The 20,762-nt window shown below is 38.1% G+C and overlaps 1 protein-coding gene across 13 annotated transcripts in view; it reads right to left on the reverse strand.

Moving 5' to 3' along the window:
- Positions 1 to 20,762, reverse strand: part of nectin1b (nectin cell adhesion molecule 1b) — a 252,864-nt gene that overhangs the window by 135,460 nt on the left and 96,642 nt on the right. The window contains exon 7 of one of the 13 annotated variants that reach the window (XM_079621255.1): positions 4,425 to 8,461. The exons of 11 other annotated variants lie outside the window; for them this stretch is intronic. In XM_079621255.1, coding sequence (XP_079477381.1) covers positions 7,956 to 8,461 — 506 coding nt within the window. In that variant the 3' untranslated portion in view covers positions 4,425 to 7,955. Of the gene's footprint in view, positions 1 to 4,424; positions 8,462 to 20,762 lie in introns of those variants that run through there. One more of the 13 variants, XM_079621246.1, reaches the window with a different exon arrangement.

The following is a 20,762-nucleotide window of genomic DNA, read 5'->3' on the forward strand; positions in this document are numbered from 1 at the left end:
TTTATTTATTTTTACAACTCCATATTTTAAACATGTTTAAGTGCAGTTTACGCACATATTTGCATGTGTGGTTCAGGTATACCCAACCCGATCTCACGGCAATTCGTACAAATTTTCCGGGGTGGCTAATTCGTACCAATTCTCCGAGGTGGCTAATTCGTACCAATTCATACGACCTCACTCACAATTCACAGAGGCGTTCCCAGGCCAGCCGGGAGACATAGTCTCTCCAGCGTGTCCTAGGTCTTCCCCGGGGTCTCCTCCCGGTGGGATGCGCCCGGAAGGCGTCCAGGAGGCATCCGGAACAGATGCCCGAGCCACCCCAGCTGACCCCTCTCGATGTGGAGGAGCAGCGGCTCTACTCTGAGCTCCTCCCGAGTGACCGAGCTCCTCACCCTATCTTTAAGGGATCACCCAGCCACCCTGCGGAGAAAGCTCATTTTGGCTGCCTGTATCCGGGATCTTGTCATTTCGGTCATGACCCAAAGCTCATGACCATAGGTGAGAGTAGGAACGTAGATTGACCGGTAAATCGAGAGCTTCGCCTTGCGACTCAGCTCTTTCTTCACCACGACAGACCAGTACATCGACCGCATTACTGCAGAAGCTGCACCGATCCGTCTGTCAATCTCCCGTCCCATCCTTCCCTCACTCGTGAACAAGACCCCAAGATACTTAAACTCCTCCACTTGAGGCAGGAACTCTCCACCAACCTGAAGTAGGCAAGCCACCTGTTTTTTTGTTTTTTTTTTGAGTTGCCAAATTCATACGAATTACCTATCCCTGACCCCGCCCCAAAACTTACCAATCACGTGGGTCTAGACAAATCGTACGAATTCGTACGAGCGAGGTCGTACGAATTCATACGAATTAGCCACCTTTTAATCACTCGTACAAATTCGTACCAATTGGTCGTGAGATATCGTTGGTATACCCTACGTTATGGAGACAAAACGTCCCCAAAAAGATGCCAATATCCGAAATCCTTGTCCTTGTTGGGACATTTTTTGGTCCCTATATGAGGAAAACAGCTTATAAATCATACTAAGATGGGTTTATTTTGTATGTAAATAACGCTGAAAGTTTTCTGTGGGTAGATTTAGGGTTAGGGGATAGAATATACAGTTTGTACAGTATAAAAATGATTATCTCTATGGAAATTCCCCATAAAACATAAAAACCCAACATGTAAAACCAAACCTTTGTCTGCATGATCATTTGATTTTTTTTTTCTTTTCTTACAATAACTTTGTCTAGTCTTATTATTTTATCATTTGTTTGATAACTTGTTCTAAGAATAACTTTCTATGATCCTTTTGTCTTACAATAACTTTGATCATTTTGTCAATCAAGTGACGAATACATACATACATAATTATATTGACTAAATTATACCTTTTATAAACGTATAACTCTGGTGTATTCGTTTATCATTAATACATAAATACAGTATGCGCCTAAAAACGGTCTTATCATAAACTGTCAGCTAAACAAACAGTAGAGAGCACAGAGTCCCGGATGTGAACATATTGTGAACCCGGTTAAACTGAAATCATAAAAGTAAAAAACATGCATGTTATTTGGACATGAAAATTCAAAAACGCTCTAATTTGACCTGTCATTTATATAAATTTGTTTTATTATTACATTATTTAATACCTGTATGCCGCTATGATGTGCAGTGAATAACAACTTGCATTTTGGTCTGTTGCTGAAAAAAAAAACTTGAAATGACACGAGGTTGGGTAAATGTTTTCTGCATGACCTGTTCCAATAACTCATATCAAATTCACAGTCTTACTATGACCCTGGCTGTGCCGTTCATGGGAGAGTTTTCATGTAGCCAAATTCTCTATCCCAGCACTGCTGAGTGACAGCATGGACGCTCGCTCTGGAGGGAATGAGGCTGATTCCGTATCATTTAGGCTTATCACGAGTGAATATGCTTTCAAAGGCCCGTGGGGCTACAAAGAGAGCTTTGAGGAGACGGACAGGGACAGCTGCTCTCCAGGAACCCTGGCAAGCAAGTCTGCACTCCCGTTCCCATCTGCGAATGCTCTTTCAGGGGTGGCTCAACTGATCAAGGGCTGAATTTAAAAGCACTGGATGATGGAAAAGTAATTGCCCTCGCTGTGAAAATAGACCATGCATGTTGTATCACTTATTCACAGTGAATAAAGATTTTTTTTTCTTTTTCTGTGATTTCTAAGTGAAAAAAGTGAATAATTTGCATTGCTCAATAGAACTAACGGTTTGCGCGGTAGGGAGTCCTCATCCAGCTGTTGCTGCTATTGGGTTTTGGAGCTTACAGTTGCAATTCTATTGAACACAGACAATTTTTATATTTATATGATACATTTTACAGACAAAAGCTCTTAAAAGCCGTGTCAAATGCAAGAAGCCATTTATGAAAAATAATGTGAGAAACTAATGCGAGACTAATTTAACTCAGTGCGATCTAATGCACACTCATCAGTATTACATAAGATGGACAATATAACATATAATATCAACATATTGGGAAAATCTAAAGCAAAAACCTCTCTTGCTATGAACGACTGTATCGCTGGACGGCCGCAGATTACCAAATTATACACAACCCAATAATGGAAGAAAATGATGGAGAAATGTCTCAAGAAATATTTACATCATTTCAGCAGGGATTTTTAATCATAATCATATTTGCAATCTGCTGATTATTAATAATAAATGTTACTGTTTATTTAATTTTTTTGTATTTTTAAAAGGTACACTATGTAACTTTTGTCCCTCTAGCGATAAGAAAAACAACCGCATTTTGCGGAAGAACATTGTTCTGGTTGTGCTTCGGTTCTGCATGACTGTGCGGATGAACATGGTTATCCTATACTGCTCATAAAACATTCACCAGTCTTAGGAGATTTAACCAGTTTAGATTAAAAGGATCTCCATCTGACTAGCTGAAGACATTACTGTAGCTATATATCCATTAATAAACATGGTACTTCCATGAAAATAAATTCCAGCACAGCGCTACAACAACATTAATGAAATGACCCTTCACAATATATAATGTTTTATCTCTGTTAGAGAGCTACATATGACCATTTACTGTATCTGTTAAAAAATGCCTTACTCACCTGTTGAGTAACAAAAGCACCATCTTCGCTTTTACAACATTACAAATCCTTCAGTTCTCGCCATCTCTGAAACGCCAAGCCAATGTAGATTCATGTTTTATTACGATCTCTAGTGTTCTCGTTTTGCCAGCAGACTCTCCACTGTTCAGTGTTTGTTTAAAACAGGCGATTCCCTGGAGGTTTGAGATTTAGCTGCTTCATGTTAATCTTTCTCACACGTTCTGATAACTAACCCATGCCACTCCAACACCATATACGTGTTAAAGTAGCAAGAGCAACTTTTCTCTATTTACTATGACGAGACGCACAGGTGAGTGACCTATACGTGCAATTTACCACAAAAAAACATCCAGCAAGGTCTAAAATATTAACACGAATATGCTTACCATAGTGAATCAGGGTAAGACAAAAACACACTTTGGAAGTAGGATTGCTGATGTTGATTCATTATGCAAATTTTGTTCATTCTGAACCCGAAAAAGTTACATAGTGTACCTCTAATCATATTGTTTTTTATCTCTTATGTGGTAACTCTAACACACAGCCTCTCGTGGCTTATTGCTTTATAATTAATATTTTCCGTATGAGAACATTATCACATTGCATAGTTATTGTATTTGCAGTTTTGGTACATAGTTTGTTACTTTTCACATGCCACTTTGTAATTAAGCAAACTAAACTAACCCTGATTCATAATCCAAATTGTTTCAGTATTCATTCTTTGTCATTCTGTATAGTGCAAATTGTTTACAGAGCTCACATTCTGTAAGTTACACTGCAGACGTATATTGACTGGAATGACAATAAACTTGGCTTGTTTTGACATGTCTAAAAATACTGATGAGATCATGCTAGATTATAAATTAAGTTAACAGAAGAAAAAAAATGTTTAAATAAAAATTATGTTTACACACACACACACACACACACACACACACACACACACACACACACACACACACACACACACACAAATATAATGTATATAAAAATAATACAAATAATTAATGAAAGTTATTGCATTATTGTAAAAATACAACACATGAAGAAAAACAAATAACAATGAAAAAAGATACAAAAACACAATTAAATTGTTAGAGAATAAAATTATGACAATATGTTGATCATACTCTATAGGCCTTTGTTGTAACGTTATTAAATATGACAATATATTCAATATTATTATAATTCAATAAAATGACATTTCTAGATTCAATATTATGAGTATCTAAAATGTGACAATAAAACACCATTGCATAATTGTGAAGTTGTAAAGAGAAGATAACAAATAAATGCAGCATCTTTGAACATTGAAATCATTTAATGTTTTAAAGCAAATACAGTTTACTTCACTGGGTCAACATATGTGAACAATATATATACTTTTTTCATATCATTACCGACCTCAGCAGACATACATTCAAACGGCTGCATGAAGACAAGATCTTTCTTTATGTTTTAGTTTTTTTTGTTTGTTTGTTTGTTTTGTTGCAGTTATGTACAAAGTCATTGTAATGTATCAGCCCCACATCTCTATACACAACCCATTAACATATCAAAACCTATCTACCCAAGTCAATGTCAAAGTAGATTTATGGCAATAAGCTATACATCTCCAGCCGCCTGAGCGGTCTAATTTGTTTTCTAGTTCAGTTTGCAGTCACCGTCCAGACTTGAAACTCCACCATTTCAGTTCCCCCTACATACAGTAAACCCAGCTATAGTTTCCAAGGTACATTATTTACAGTGGAATGTCAGGCTTTGAAGTGGGCAGTTAGAAAGACATGAGAATCTGGAATGAAAAAATCTAAAATCTGTATATCTAAAGAAAAAGAGGAACGTAAAAAAAGCATTATTTTGTCTGTAGAACAATATTTTTTAAAAGTATTTTTGTTCTTAGTACGCCCATGCTATTTAATGTTGCTAGAAGCCTCAACATCAACTCCAGATAGACTCCTCGATTAAAGAAAAGGAAACAACAAAGCAAAAACGCAGCTAATATGGGTCATGAAAATTAATTTTAGTCAATTGAAATCTCTTATTTTAGATTCAAAGCCATAGCTATTTGGTGGATGGGTAACTTGTGCTTCGCTTTGAGAAAAAAGAAGACAAAAAGAACTCTTAAATTGACCAAACCCTGGGATCATGTTGTCAATGAAAGAATGAAAGAATGAAAGAGAAATTAAAGTGTTGTGAACATAACTACATATAAAATGAACTACTAAATACATTTCTGGAACAAAAACTTGTGCTTTAGCTGAAGTGATGCCAGTCTCTTTAATGGCCGCCATGATTACGCAGCAGGTTTCCAGTTGTGAGCTGGTTAACAAAGTGCTGACAGACCAGCGATGTGCTGCTTTTTGTATTTTGTCATGTCATATGAAGCAAGAGAGAATATTTCTATTCATGGGGGTTTAAAAAACCTGGTAAAAATACAGCTTCTATAATACTCAAAGTCCAGGCGATGCGCTTTCCCCCACGCTGGCCGACTTGTGTAGATTCATATCTTTATCGTGTCAATGTCGTAAAAATGTACAGTGAGGGCGGACAAGACACAATAACTCTAAAAAATGAAACAATATGTACAGGAATCAGATCTAAATAAAGACAAAACCTTACATCTCACACGTCATAGGCACTGCAATTTGTATAACGCTGCACATTGACCTTACTAAGCTAAAATACAAGGTTTGCTAAGCAACAAATGTACAGTTATTCATCATGTGGTCCGTTTTAGGTCAAATCAAGATGTGCATGGGTCTACCAATAAGTTTTTTATTCATATGTAGCTTAGCTGTTAGCATATTTCGGCTCTCCTCATGGTTTGAACCATAAAGAATCTGCGGCTGCAAGTTCTAGTTTGTTTATGTCGTCGATTCTTTTGATAATGGCTTCATCCACCAAAAGGATTGTGGTAGTCTGAGCTTTAATGCAGAAAAAACATCAGCTTCTGTGCCGACTTGCTCATGGCCGATAACTCTTTAGTAAGTGGCGTTCATCTGGAGTTTCCTCCATTTACAGGTCCTCCTGGATTGTCTATGTGATTACAGCGGTTCAGCATCCGAATCGTTCATCTTGTACAGAGTCCCGTTTAAGGCAGGCAAGAGAATTAAATATTTCATGGGCAAGCCATGATAAATTCCACTAACGGGTTTTTATCTGTAGGGTGATATGGATGCAGTTAGGGAGGATATTTGTCTCTAGGAAATACAATCCTTTAGTGGAAAACTGCCACTAAACACCAAACCCTGATTCAAAAAAGTGAGACAAAAGGCTGGTCCAAACAAAGAGTGACTAAAAAAAAGACACACATGCATTAAAAATGCTTGTACATTTTGCAGCCAAACAGGTATGTCAGTATCTTGGTGAACAGCCATTTTATTTATTTAAATACATACTAATTTGTAGCCAACAGGTCCGCTCCTTATAGAGGATCAGGAAGGATTTGGAAAGGATTCCTGGCTTCGCAGCAGATCCTGTGGTTTCAAAGATCCAGCGGTACATAACAAGTCTGTCTGTGATGCCCAGTTGCTGCCATGTTTACCTCTGATTTCACTTTGGCTTGAGACTTTTCCGCAATTTCATTCCCATGACCCATGCCTTTACCGCTACCTGCTCTCGGAAAAAAAAGTTCTTCCATCAAAAGGCTCTAAATGGTGGTTGACACAAAAATCCCCTGTGGAACTAAACATTACCGTTGAACCTGTTCATATTTACAAGATCTTGAATTGAACATTTTGACCACTCCACATCACCAACTCTATATAATAAACACCCTGTCTTTATAACAACACCACATTATACAGGATTATCCTTTTGCGTCTTAAGAGTTTCAGAGGAAATGGATTTTGGAAAGCATCACTATGAAAACACTACATGTGATGGCACATCCGAGGTGGATCTATGGATGGAGGCTGACTAAGACTGGCATGGAGATTGAGGGGCGGGTGGGTGTAGTATATCTGTCTAGGCCCTGTTCTGCATGCTTGACTGCAGTGAGCATATGACTAACGCTGCAGATGTGTTCCTCAGCTCTCAGCATAGCCGGGTCTTAAAATAAATACTGTTTTTGGAGAGCAGTCAGCACCCACATGCTTTTTTCTCCCCCATTGGATTGTACGCTTTCAGGCTATGCCACATTTTCGGACCTCGTTCGTTAGTTCTACTTCGCTAGATGTTTCCATAAACAATCGTGTTAATGTGACCTTCGACCTTATAATGACATGTTTGGGCAAGAATAATTACTTTACTATTTAGTTCCACATTTTCAGGTAATCAACATTCCATATAAAAAGCAAGACTTTATCAAAATGAACAAAACTATTAATGTAAAATAAATGGTAAAATGCTAATGAGATTTAAAAAAGACAAACAAATAAAAAAATAATCATACATCCAGTGTAAGACTTTCACAACATGATCAGCAATATACCCCTTTCCAAAACAGTTACAGTCTCTTTTTATACATTTAATACATTTATAATAACAACAAAATGAGACAGAAAGGATAATACACTGTAATATTTTCAAGCGACCTGCCTGTCCAGCCTGGATGTCGATTGGCATCGGTCAGTGAGAAAACTTCTTGTTGTTGTAGCAGGTTCATCTAAAAGCATGTGCAATGGAAGATGACGTGTTGATGCCGCAAGCTATTTTTCTAAAGCTGTTTTCGATGGACTCTGATGGGGGCGGAGGTTACTGGGTCAGGGGTGGGATGTGCAGAGAAGGATAAACACATTGAGGGAGGGTTCTAGTGATGGAGATGGGTGGGTGTGGTCGGATGCAGGAGAGGGCAAAAGGTCGTTGATCTTTTTTTCCTTGACGTTGAATGCCACTCTACACGTACCACTCTTTCTTTGAAATAACAGAGCCGTCGGTTTGGGAGACCATGTCGTCGGCGATCTCGGGCTCGGGGTCGTACTGGAAGGCGAGGGTCCGTTCGTCGTAATCACGACTTTCACCTTCATCTACGGTGAAATAGGGTCTCTTCAAATCCTCAGAGTTGCCGTCGAAATCTCGATCGCCGCCCTCGAAACCGCCGGGCCCGCTAATTTGAGCCGGCTTCTTTTCATCGTCCGAGTCGTCGGGGTACTGCAGGTTCTTGGGCATCGGAGGATGGGCGGGCATGCCACCGGCCTTGCTGTATCCATTCCCGAACACGTGTTTTTTGGTGCTGTAGTCACCCTTAAAGGTGCGCTGGCGACGCCGCAGGAAGAAGACGAGCAGCGCGATGGCGGCCGCCAGCAGGGCCACCCCACCAACCGCGCAGCCGATGGCAATACCGGAACTATGCTGCTCCAGTGGGATCTCACGGCCAGTGTGAGTCGGGAAGATAGGGAATTCTGGGTAGGAAAACACAGATGGAAGGGGAGAGTGTGTCAGTGCTCAGGTGGGAAGGATGTGCATTTGTGCAGGTGCTCATTTTTGATGAGGAAAGGAATAAGGGGGAGGAGAAACAAAAGGGAAGACAGGAAGGAGCCCCCGCCCCATAACCACCAACCCACCCACTCCTACAAAACCAACCCATAAGGACGGCTTCACATAGAAAAGCAAGAGCTGAATGTTCACTCAAATCATGCATTTTATGGAAAGAACACAAGAACAAACACCCAAACCATTTTGAGTGAAACAATAACGAACACAAATCTCCAGGCGTCTATACACTAGAGCAGGGGTTTCCATTTGGCATGCTTTTAAGACTTCTAATTACAAACCTACATTTTTTTGTTCATATATTTTTGTTTATTGGGTGCACCACATGACTTTGGTTTCAAATACAAAAGTTGGAAGGTACGACTCAATTGGATTGGCTACATTTAAATAACCTACAACCCATTCTATCTCCCAATGTGTCAAAAACTGATGCATGGACAAGCACCTTGTGCATCACTATTCAGACTCTAAATGTACCCATAGGCATCACTATACTGACAGTAGGACATCTATTGCTTTCATTTCATTTATTTGCATGAATTTGTAAAAGTAGAAATCATTATTGTGGCCGTTTAAATTGAAAATCATATCCTAAAGTGACATAATAAAATGATACCCCATTATATAATTTCATGACAATAAAATTCCCATGCCCTTCACATCTGTGTATTGACATCAAAGGTTTCTTATTGAAAGCAATGGAGTTCCAGGTTTGTCAATATAGCAACCACTTGGGATACCTTTAACATATTAATAATGACGCTAAAGGCACTTAACCATAATTTGATGCCTTGGGAGTGAGAATGGATCGAATATTGATAGGTTATTTACGGACCCGCCACTCAAGTCTCATTGATGTTGCAGTAAATGTAAAAATGTTCCTCAACTTTAGGTAGCTTTACTCTTGCAAAATCTAGTGTTTTTTTTTTCCTCTATGTCCTTGCTACACACAATCCCTATTGAAATCAATGGATTTGAATGGATATTCTCTGGCATAGCGTAAACTCTACAACATAGATGTCCTTAATCATTTAGGTTATTGTGGTAGCACTTTAATCTGTCTGGAAGTAAAACTGGCGTTAAAAGTAACAATCGGCACCAATAACAATAGTCTAGACAGCTCTTTATATCTGATTGTCTTCAAAAATTATGATTCAACATAAGCAGAATGTTGCTTGCATTTGAAGCTCTTGACCTTGCTGGCTTACATTGAATACATTTTTTATAGCATATTTTGTTATTCTCTTAAACCATTCATGAAATACATTTATTTCCTTTTTACTAAATGATTTAAAGCACAGATGAAAAGTCATAACGCTGCAGGTGAAAGGCAAACCAAGCACTACTGCTTTCAAATGTTCATAGCGTCTTTTTAATCAGTGATGTGTTTTTTATAGTCATGCTGGAACATAAATCCCCTGCAAGGCTACTGTACATAGTTACAGCTGACATACTGGTTGTGGTTTTGTTTTCAAAGCACATAAAAGACATGCATCCAACAGAAAGCAAGTGACACAGCATGTAATAAGCCCATGCAAAAAGTCAGTAAGCCATTTCTTAAAAATACCCAAAGCACTGCGATTTGCAAACAGCAATTAGAGTTGGAGAAGAAATTCAAACACGCTCACACACATACACGAAACTGAGACGCACAACTTTTTCAGCATCGGATCATTCACAATTGCTGGATTAACAGCTTATGCGCTTACATGCGGTTTCTGAAGACTTTTCTTTGTGCGGCACTCCTTGTAAACATAACCAAACAGCTCCAAGTGTTACAACAGGTCAGTGCAAAAATCTACCAACACTCAAATATAACATAACATAACCAAACCAAACCAAACCGCTCCAAGTGTTACAACAGGTCAGTGCAAAAATCTACCAACAATCAAATATAACATAACATAACCAAACCAAACCAAACCAAACCAAACCAAACCGCTCCAAGTGTTACAACAGGTCAGTGCAAAAATCTACCAACACTCAAACATAACACACAACACACCTGAAGAATTTAAAAATCTCTTTTAATCTAGGTGCAATGCTACAAAACAAGAAGCTATGTATATATAGTCCATGCTAAGCTTATTGAAACTATACATTTTGTTTGGTCCTTTCATTTCTATTTGCGTCACATGCTAAATCCCACTCCAAATCAGTATGTTTGATTGACAGTGATTGTCAATCAAACACAACAATGTAAGGAACTAAAACATCCAACAACGTCTTGTATCAGCTTCACCAAACAACCTTCAAATGTCCTTGTTAACACAACAGTTGTGCATAGTTAGCAACCACGAAACAATAGAAGCTAGACAGTCTGCGTCATATTTTCAGTGTGAAGTCTATGCCATTTACATGTGCTAATAGAATATGCCGGTTAAAAAGGTCAGCGGCTGCATTGTGAAGGTTTCCGAATGCCTTATGCGACAGTGACTTATTGAATATAGGCAGTAATAAGGCGGTCAGGGTGAGCTGCATTTGACATATTCCAGCTCCTTAATGAGCTTCCATTCTAGACCTGGCAGAGCACCGTCTGGTACCCACCACACATGCGGTGATGGTCAGATATTTCTCATTGACATGCTCAGACAGCTTGTGAAGGATTACGGTCATAAAAGGCAAAAAACCTCTAGGGGTTCAATCCATCTCATGCTTTAATCTAAGAATATAAAGTTAAATGCTAATAGGGGAGAGGAAAAGGCATAGCACACTTTCAGAAGATCCACAAAGTGCACAAACGCAAACTTCTCTAGCTACACAAGCTCAATTTCATGAATTGTTGCACTTTGAAATATGTGCAATTCATAAGACAATGAGAGTATGCTCATATTTGATGCAAATTACACTATAGCTTTAGCATAAATTGTCTACTTCTTTGGTAAGTTGTCTTTTTCAAGTTAACTACTGTCATGACAGCAACAGTTTGAAGATATTCCCTCGTGAGGAAGTTAGGCAAATTAAGTCAGTAAACTGTTGACATGTTTATAGCAAGCTAGATAATGTCCGAAACCATAGTGGACGTTATCGAGTGGACTCATTCAATCCCACAATAATATTACGGCTAGCGAATACCCATAATGCACTGAGAGAGTCGCAAGAGTGAACAGAAGATGGTGCCTTCAGCAGAATCATCCATCCGTTTTCCAAACTGCTGGTCCAATGTGACTACAGTGTAATAGCATACAGGTATACGCTCCTTTTTATTTGATTATTAAATAGTTTGATTAATGTTTATACATGGTTGCCAATTGCCATGACAGAGTTCAAGAATCTTTTCATTACCACTGGACCTGCCAGTTTGCGAAGTTTCAAACAATGATTAAATAGCAAGCAAAAGCAGCAGTCCTTCCGGCGCACTCATTGTCCGAATTCGCTTACTCGTTTTCATTCACAGGAAGTAGTGAATGAGGGTATAGGGGGCAATTTAGGCCACAGTCCTTTATTTTTTATGGCTATCTATATCGCCCCCTAGACTGTGGAGGATTGCTACCACTGCAATATGTCCCTGGCCAAACATTGACTTTGCTACTTTTGTAATTCACTATTAGGACAGGAAGTGGGAAGAAAGAGGGAAAACACACACTCATGCTGAAAGAAACCCATGGTATAAGCTGGTATAAACTGGTTTTGCTGATTTCCCATCCTGATCAATCTAGCGTTCACATTGTTTAACTAGTCTCCTAGCCAGGCAATGCCGGCAGCTGGCAGGTTCCCCCAAACCCCTCTAAAACCAGCAAACAGACCAGACTGGGAGACCAGTTAACCACCATAGGTCATGAAATCTGTTATTTCAGCATGGTCTTCACATATTTATTGCTGTATTTTTTTTTTTTACTTTTGTGTGTAGTGTAATTAGCTGCCTATCTTGGCCAGGACACTCCAGCAATAAAAACAAAACACATTTAATCTCAAGGTTTCCTGGTTAAATAAAGGTCTAACAATATAATGGGCTTACAAATGATTTCATTTTCCGCTTTAACTTTATTAAACCATTATTTTAAATTCTCAAACACCCCTCATTAATGTTAATGACGAATGCTAACGCTAACAGGCTGCTGTTTCTAATATTGTGCAGGGGTCAAGGGAACAATTTGACTTCTGAAGTCTTTCTCTCGAATTTAATTACTGTGACACTCCACGGCTAAAGCCATTCAACCACAGGAACCCATTTATGTATACTCTACCTCTCTCTCTCTGTCTCCATTTCTCCTTCCTCTACTCTTTCTATTCTAGGTTTAGTCAGAGAGTGTCCACACTGTGGTTTGGCCGCTGGTGGTGCGACCACTCGCTCAGCTATCAGCTCTCAAGTATTAATCTGGCCTTTAATGGGATTAGATGAACTGGGGGCTTCATTATACAGAGAGAGAGAGAGGGAGAGAGAGAAATCCACAGGACTGGAAGAGTTGAAAGGACCAGTCTTCTTTCTCTAATTCGTTCCTCTTTCCTTCAGTGCACCTTTCTGTCAGTATCTCCTCAGCTCTCTCTCCATCACTCTAATTGGTAAACTCGTTTTGTGCCCCTCATTTTTTTTCCTGCTGAAGGCGTGTGTTTATACTGCTACTATATTTATGCCACACCATAACTAGCTCCAACCCAGACAGAAGCATTAAATCTGCAAAATGACCCCCATGAAAAATTATAGTAGATTATTTCAAACCGGAGGCCCCTTATAAAGCCTATAAACATTTGCCACCCAAGAGTTTTTTTTTTTTTTAAACATTAAAATCCCTATCCATGCAAAATCTCATGAAAATGAATGGTAGTTAATTTGTATTAGTTTGTATGTATATATATATATTATATATAATATATATACAATTGTATACAATTGTAATGTACGACATGGAGGCAAAGAACTGTCCGATGCTAAGAGGAAGGTGCTAGCCTCCGTAATGTGCATTACAATTGTTTAATGCATAGCTATCCGTGGATTATCCCACTTATACTATGATCATTTGCCAGTATTGACAAATTAAAGCTGTTATCAATGTTTTCAGCGCAATATTTGAGCTGAAGGGTAAAATTTACGGTTATTTTTGTCAGTTATGGTTCGTTAGATCTAACATGCAACCCGTTTTGAATCAGACACAGAGATAAAGTAGTGCGTAAGTATATATATACTTCTTCAATCATAAAATATGGGAGCAATGAAAGCAGATTTTCCTTAAGGTCTGCTTTTAGCTTCTTTGTACCTTATAGATCCTTTAAAGATCTTTCAAATGACTCCATCAGGCACACAAGAGCTCTCAGATAATCAAAGGTATGGAGAAGAGAGACCAAGCCCTTGAAGACTTGATTTGCAAAGGGAATCAATGGTAGTATTTGCCTTATAGACAAAGTACTGAGGCATGAAAAGAAAATATGATCCCACACTGCACTTAAAAAACTCTGATTCTCCACATCCATCCTTATCATCCTATCGCACTCAAAAATCAAAAACACATCATTGAAAACGTATTTTATTTCAGCTGAACTATGGTAGCTCAATGCTAGCTCGGTTGATAGAGTTAGTACAGGGAACATCCTCAGAACTTTAGCTAACATTCTGGCAAGGTTATCTTAAAGTTATTGCTGCATTCACACCATGTCGTAATAACCGTAATTTCAAAATGGCCTGAGCTGGTCAGGTGGTACAGCGGTCACATGGTACAAGTCGAAGCTCTCAGAACATTCAGAGTTTACAAGTTGTAATTACAAGTTCAATGAGGATGTGAATGCCTTTTACAAGTTGGAATCTGATAATTTCGGTAATTACGACATGGTGTGAACGCAACAAACGTTCTTCCAGTAGCATTAATAAAATGTTTGTTCAAAGATATCTGGTCTTTAATAATGTTCTCAAAATGTTGGCACACAAACGTTATTTATACATTGTTCATGGAGCATTTTTATGTAACGTTTTTTTTAAACGTTACCACTTGGTTTGTAATGTTCAGAGAACACTCAAAAGAAGTGTTCCCACAATGTTCAGAATGTTTCATGGAATGTTTCCTTTAAGTTAGTATAACCATGTTTTTTAAAAGCCCAGGCTCATTAGAAAAGCATACCTGTGGCAACATCTTTGCAAAACGCAAAATATGTTGTGTCGTACACGTTTCGCGACAGCTTCAAAGTGAAATGCCCAGTGAACGGCTCTAAAAGCGTGTTTCGTTTTTTTTCCGGAACAGATGAACGTGAATATGGCAACGTTTTATCACATTGGAGCTTGTCTGTATCACCGCAGTTCTGAATTGAAATGTCCGGTGAGTGGCGCTAAAAGCTCAATGCTCCATTTTAAAATAACGTACATCTATAAAACCTTAGCCTACCCGATAGTGTTAACAAAAACATGTGACATTTTAGCCTGTTTTTGAGCTCTTTTATTGTGACTCGTCTTTCACGGGATTCGTACCCGAGTTCTCCGCATCACAAGTACAATTCTGAGATATCGAGCAAGCTTAGTACGTCAGTAAAACCAATTATATGGAGCTGGTTAAGTGATGAAAACTCCAAAATATATTTGTTTACAAATCATGAACTATGTTAAAAAGTGTTACATAATTGTGCAATTATGCGATTAAAAGTGCTTGCTGTTTTACTGCCTCTAGTGTTGATTTCTGTTGGAAACTGCATTGATATGTACGTATTGTTACGTATTTTGCAAAAATGTTGCCACAGATATTTTTTTTCCAAAAAGCCTGCGTTGTTTTTTAACATTTAAAAAAAAACTGGACGTTTTGAACGTTCGGAAATAACATTTTCGCAAAATGAGAACGTTAGCAAACCATTATGTGAACATATTAGCCTATTTATTGGCCAGGGAGCTACCAAGCACTGAGCTTAAAACAAAAACTGCTATGCTACTTATTACCTCAGGAACTGCATCTTTATAGAAATATTCACATACATTGTGTGTGGGCCTGTTGTTAATCACGCTGGAGTAATCATATTACCACAACACTAATAATTCAGCAGTCTCTGGCTGCTTTTCTTCATCGGATGGCAGGGAAGCGGAAAGCGAGGTGACAGACACGTAGCGTGTTTGCGTGAGAGCCGCTGGGGGATCTCAGACTTCAATGCCACGTCGCCAAAGGCTACACCTGCCAGAAGATAGATAAAACCTCACTCGCAGTGTGTCTCCAACTGCCCTGACACTATTAAAGCTGACAAAAGAAACCGCCTATTAACACGCCTCTGGGAATATGCAGATATTGCCGTAACCTTGAGTTGCGATGGACAACCAGAACCCTGGTGAGATTAACTGGTCGAAGAACCATGAAAAAAACATAATTTAATCAAAGCGCGTGGATTTATAATGTGTGACATGCAGCATCACAGTCTTTTTTGGCAAAATCATTAACTGATTTAATATGCTGTAACTATATTATTTATTCATCACTAGCAAGTGTTTACATTTATTTACATTAATTTTCTTCCATACCAGCATGTGAATGTGTGTAATCTGTTGTGACAAATACTAGCGAATGAACACTGTCCAACATATGTTCTCTGAGAACCATGGAGGTAACATGTAAATTAAAGTAAATAAATAAACACTGAGGGCACTCGAACAGACGCTTGACATCTACTTTATAATGAACACGTATACACAGAAAGCCATCTATAAATAAATTGAATAAAAATGAAATAAATGCATATGAAATAAAAGTCTCAGTCAGACAGGGATCGGGAGGCTGCCGTCACTGTCATAAATCTAAATGAGCTGATGAGCTGCTCTCCTCGTCTCATGTGAGACTGACGACACTTCTGAATTTAGCTCGAACCAGATAGTGTCGAAGATGTGTGTGAAGAAAACAGCATTGTGCGAATGTGCGGGTGTTTATGTTGTAATATGTGTGTGAGAGAAAGACTCAGGGGGAGTTCAGAGGTATGAAATACTGTTGCTGTTTACTAACGGAATATTTTCTCACTCGCACACTCCCAGTTATTATGCTTTCAACCATGATTTAAGTTTGATTATGCAATTATTTTTTTTAATTATCAACCATCCAGAACACAGTAACAACTGTACAACAATTAGAACACTTTAAAACCCATATATTTATCAATGAGTTTTCACAGATAACTCCACTTATAGTTCATACAGAAAATCTAGTTATGACTGAAACATTCTCTTAAGGCGAGACACGGCAGGCAAAAACATTTTTTCCCTGGTCAATTTTGAGATTTTGGGATATTTGTCTTCAATAACATGTCGTCTTTCAGACGTGTGGTGAAAAAAAGTCTGAAATATACATTTAGGTCTTTATTTTACTACACGTCTCTGTTTGCGTCTGTAGATTTCTCATAAATTCAACAAAAGTTGGCGTTCTAAATCATCCCGCTGCTCCGCGATCGCTGTCTGCACCCCGTCATTCATACACTTTTAGAAAGCGCTCTCTCTCCTGTACAATGCTGTCGGATCCAAATATGGTCATTTCCTTTTTATCAGCAACCAATCGTGAAAGTAAAAGGGCTGAATACGCAATCTCATTGGCTGATGACATCTTTAAAGCTCGTTTTCTCAAAATTACTTTTCTCTCATACTCCAAGTCCGAAATCTCTACTTCAGTAGCACCTATATACACCAAACTTTCCAGTCTTGTACCTAGTTATATTATGAAGACATTTGCAGAGGGATTTGTAATTATATTATTCCTGGCCTGATTTATATAACATTTTATTCCAAAAAACATGGCGAAAATATATTTTTTAAGGCTATTGACAGTATATTCTGATTTACAGGATAACAAAAGTAGATATCCATAAATCCCTCAGTAATTTTTTCCCTATCTAATATGTGAACACAATGAAAAAAACAATTTTGAACCTGGCTTTATCCAATACTCAGATTTTGTTGCAAATATATATGCAAATCAGTGCATATTTAATTAGATTGCCTAATTTGCATATTTAAACATTAAATTACAGAAAACTTGTAATACGATTTTTTTGTCATCTTATTGTAGGTAATCAACTGGGAAAGTTCCATGGTGATATCTGCTAGTTCAAAATTGTACCCTATTCACCTGTAGTGTCTCACCTTAATTATCACAGTTTGGGTATCTTTAGTCAGGGCCATCCCAAGCATGGGGCGGGGACCAGTGTGTGGTAGCGGAAGAATATTACTGGAATATTAGTTCTGTTAATAGATTTAAATAATTAATAATAGTTTAATTATAAAATATGATATATAATGCACATATATTTTTAAATAAATAAATAAAGCCTGTTACTACGTGATTCTTGGTTACGGGTTTGCTGCTGTTTTATGTGTATGAGCGTGTCTATACAAGCAGCATCACAGTGAGGGAGGCCATTCACATTCCTAACCTCTATCACCATCATGCTCTGATACAGAAAACTGTCCAACAGAGGCAAGGAGACTAGATGAAAGTCAATATAAAGATAGGGAAATCGAGCAGCGAGGGATGTGAGCAGAATATAGTGAATGGGCCAAAAAAAAAGAGGGAGAATAGGAAAAAGAGAGTGACATAAAAAGAGAGTAAGGGAGGGCCGGTAATGGAGGAGGATGTGTTTACTCAGTAATTCAAGTGAGAGACCGTCAGAGAGCAAGCGAGAGAGAGAGAGAGAGAGAGAGAGATTGCTTGTTACTCTCCTGACTGGATTTGCCCACGGTTGTGAAGTCATGGAAATGTAATGCTGCCACAAAGGATAAATCCTCATCAGCGAGCTAAACTCAACAAGCAAACTTTCTCTCCAGAACGCCACACAAAAGGCTCCTTCTCTCTCACTTTTCCTCCATCCGCTTATAGCATGCCATCATTCCTTTCCTTGCTTCCACACAAGGCTTTGCGTTTTAGTCAAATATGGGCTAATATTCCGGGTTCGAAGTTAAGCTCATCTCGATTGACAATATTTGGGGTGTGCTGCTAATTACCTCAGAAAATAATTTAGACTTGTCCCTTAGTTTGTAAAGACGCACTGACAATTAAGTACTTGCTGAAAAACATATTAATTCTGTCATTATTTAGGCTACTCACCCTCAATGATTAAAAAATGTTTTTTGGAGTACCAACCGTTTTTTGTATTTTGTTCAGTGGAACTCCAAAGGAGAAACTTCCACAAAGAAAGTCATAGTGTTAAATTAGTAGCACTAAAATACTATTTTAGCTTTTAATAATAATATAAATTACTTTTAATTTTTATACATTCCGATTTCATTTTAATTAGTTAAATATTTAGTAATGCTGTTGTGTGTTTTTAAATACATCAAAGTGTTATTTTATATATTAGTATATACGTTTTTTATACATTTTTATTTCAGTTTTAGTTTTATCTTAAAGGTACACTGTGTAGGAATTTCTCCCATCTAGTGGTGAAATTGTATTTTGCATTCAAACGAATAGTGCTCTCTAGCGCCTCACTTTTTCATATGTGTGTTGCAACTACGGTAGACATTATGTACCTATATGTTTCAGTCAAGTGACGCTGGCTACGAACGAAAACGCGCTGTGGAAACGCATTGAGGTAGCCTAGTGCTTTTTATCCCTCTCTGCTATTATAGTTTTTTCAAGATGGCGGAACAACATGGAAGCCTCCATGTACTTACCCGTGCCATGTAAATAAAGATAAGTAATTCTTCGCTTACGAGGATAGGTAAATCATTGGCAGAGGTGATTTTACACCAATGAGGACATATTTATGAATAAAGACATTGATTTTAGCTAATAAAATACTTAATAAAAAAAACTACACAGTGTACCTTTAAAACATCAAGACTAAAAGAAAATAAGAAATGTTGGCTTGGTAACTACCTGAATTAAATTAAATTAAACATTTATTTTATTTTATTTTAGTTAACATTTATTTTATTTTAGAAACTTTTTTCATTTTAGCTAACTATCAGCACTGAGTCATTCTGGTTTGGAATGACATGAGGGTGAGTGAAAGATGACAGATTTTTCATTTTTAGGTGAACTATCCCTTTAACTGTCAGTTCTAAAAATGTCAACCTTTGAACGTGAGCCTGCACTGAGAGTGATAACATGACGGAAATCTGTTGACATCGAGAGATGGTGACACATTTTATGCTCTGACCTGAACTCATGCTGGCATCCGCAGCTCATGAGAGCTTTTCTCCAAAGAGCCGGTTGGATTTTTAGACATAAGCGCTGGTCTAATCTCATTTAGTTGCGTCCTCGTATCAAACGATTTCTCTTCCTGATAGGTAATCGGAATGACTGAGCATCATGACGGCACGTGCGTGGCTCTTGCAGAACACGATAAAGGCGAGGCTTGCCGTTTCTAAGCTGATATGCATGAGATCCTGACCCAAACAAGACCAAATTAATAATCATTATAGCAGATGAGCTGTGCTGTTTGTCAAACCTAAACATGCCCTCTTCATCTGGCTGTCAGGAGCAGCTGGCGTCAGAAGAGAGGAGAGAAAGAGGAAAGATTATGTGAGGAGAGAAAGAGGAAAGATTATGTGAGGAGAGCATCACTATTGGTATCACTTAGGGTTGGAGATTAGAACAAACCGCAATAACAGTACACTCTAAAAAATGCTGGGTTGTTTTAACCAAATTTTGGGTCAAATATGGACAAACCCAGCCATTGGGTTACATTTTTCAATTGCATTTTTGATCCAACGTTTGGGTTTGTCCATATTTGACTCAAAATTGGGTTAAAACAACCCGGCATTTTTTAGAGTGTGTGTGAATACTATGTTCTATGTGTGTTTGTGTGTCGTACAAACTGCTAAACATACTATATGTTGTCATTCTACTTCAAAATATCATTTTATATTCAACGTTACTTGTACTAGCCATTTCTGAGTAAAAATGGTTTCGATGTAAATCCTACAGCTTTTTCAATTAAAACGTACAGTAGTAACATACATTTATTTATTTAATAGAACATTATTATTTTCAAAAATGTTTTTATAAAATAAAAAAGTAATTCATTATGAACTGAGTTTTTAGAGAGTGACGTTTCCGCGTTATACTGTAAGCTAAAATGATCTGATATTTTAAGAGACATATTAACCTAGACATTCCTGTCAAAAATTAAATATGCCGCTACCCTGTCTTCTCATCGCATATTTAAAACAGTACGTTGTGTGAAGTACTGCACAATAAACAGTATGCTAGTTTCCCCTGTGTTGTTTTTTGGGTCTGTTTTTTTGTTTCTGGATAATTTTAGTACGCTGTGTCTAATGAGTGACTCACCGCTGAGGCTCTGACCCAGGGTTACTGTCTGACC

Source organism: Phoxinus phoxinus, assembly GCF_949152265.1.
Source record: "Phoxinus phoxinus genome assembly, chromosome: 8".
Taxonomy (NCBI): Eukaryota; Metazoa; Chordata; class Actinopteri; order Cypriniformes; family Leuciscidae; genus Phoxinus; species Phoxinus phoxinus.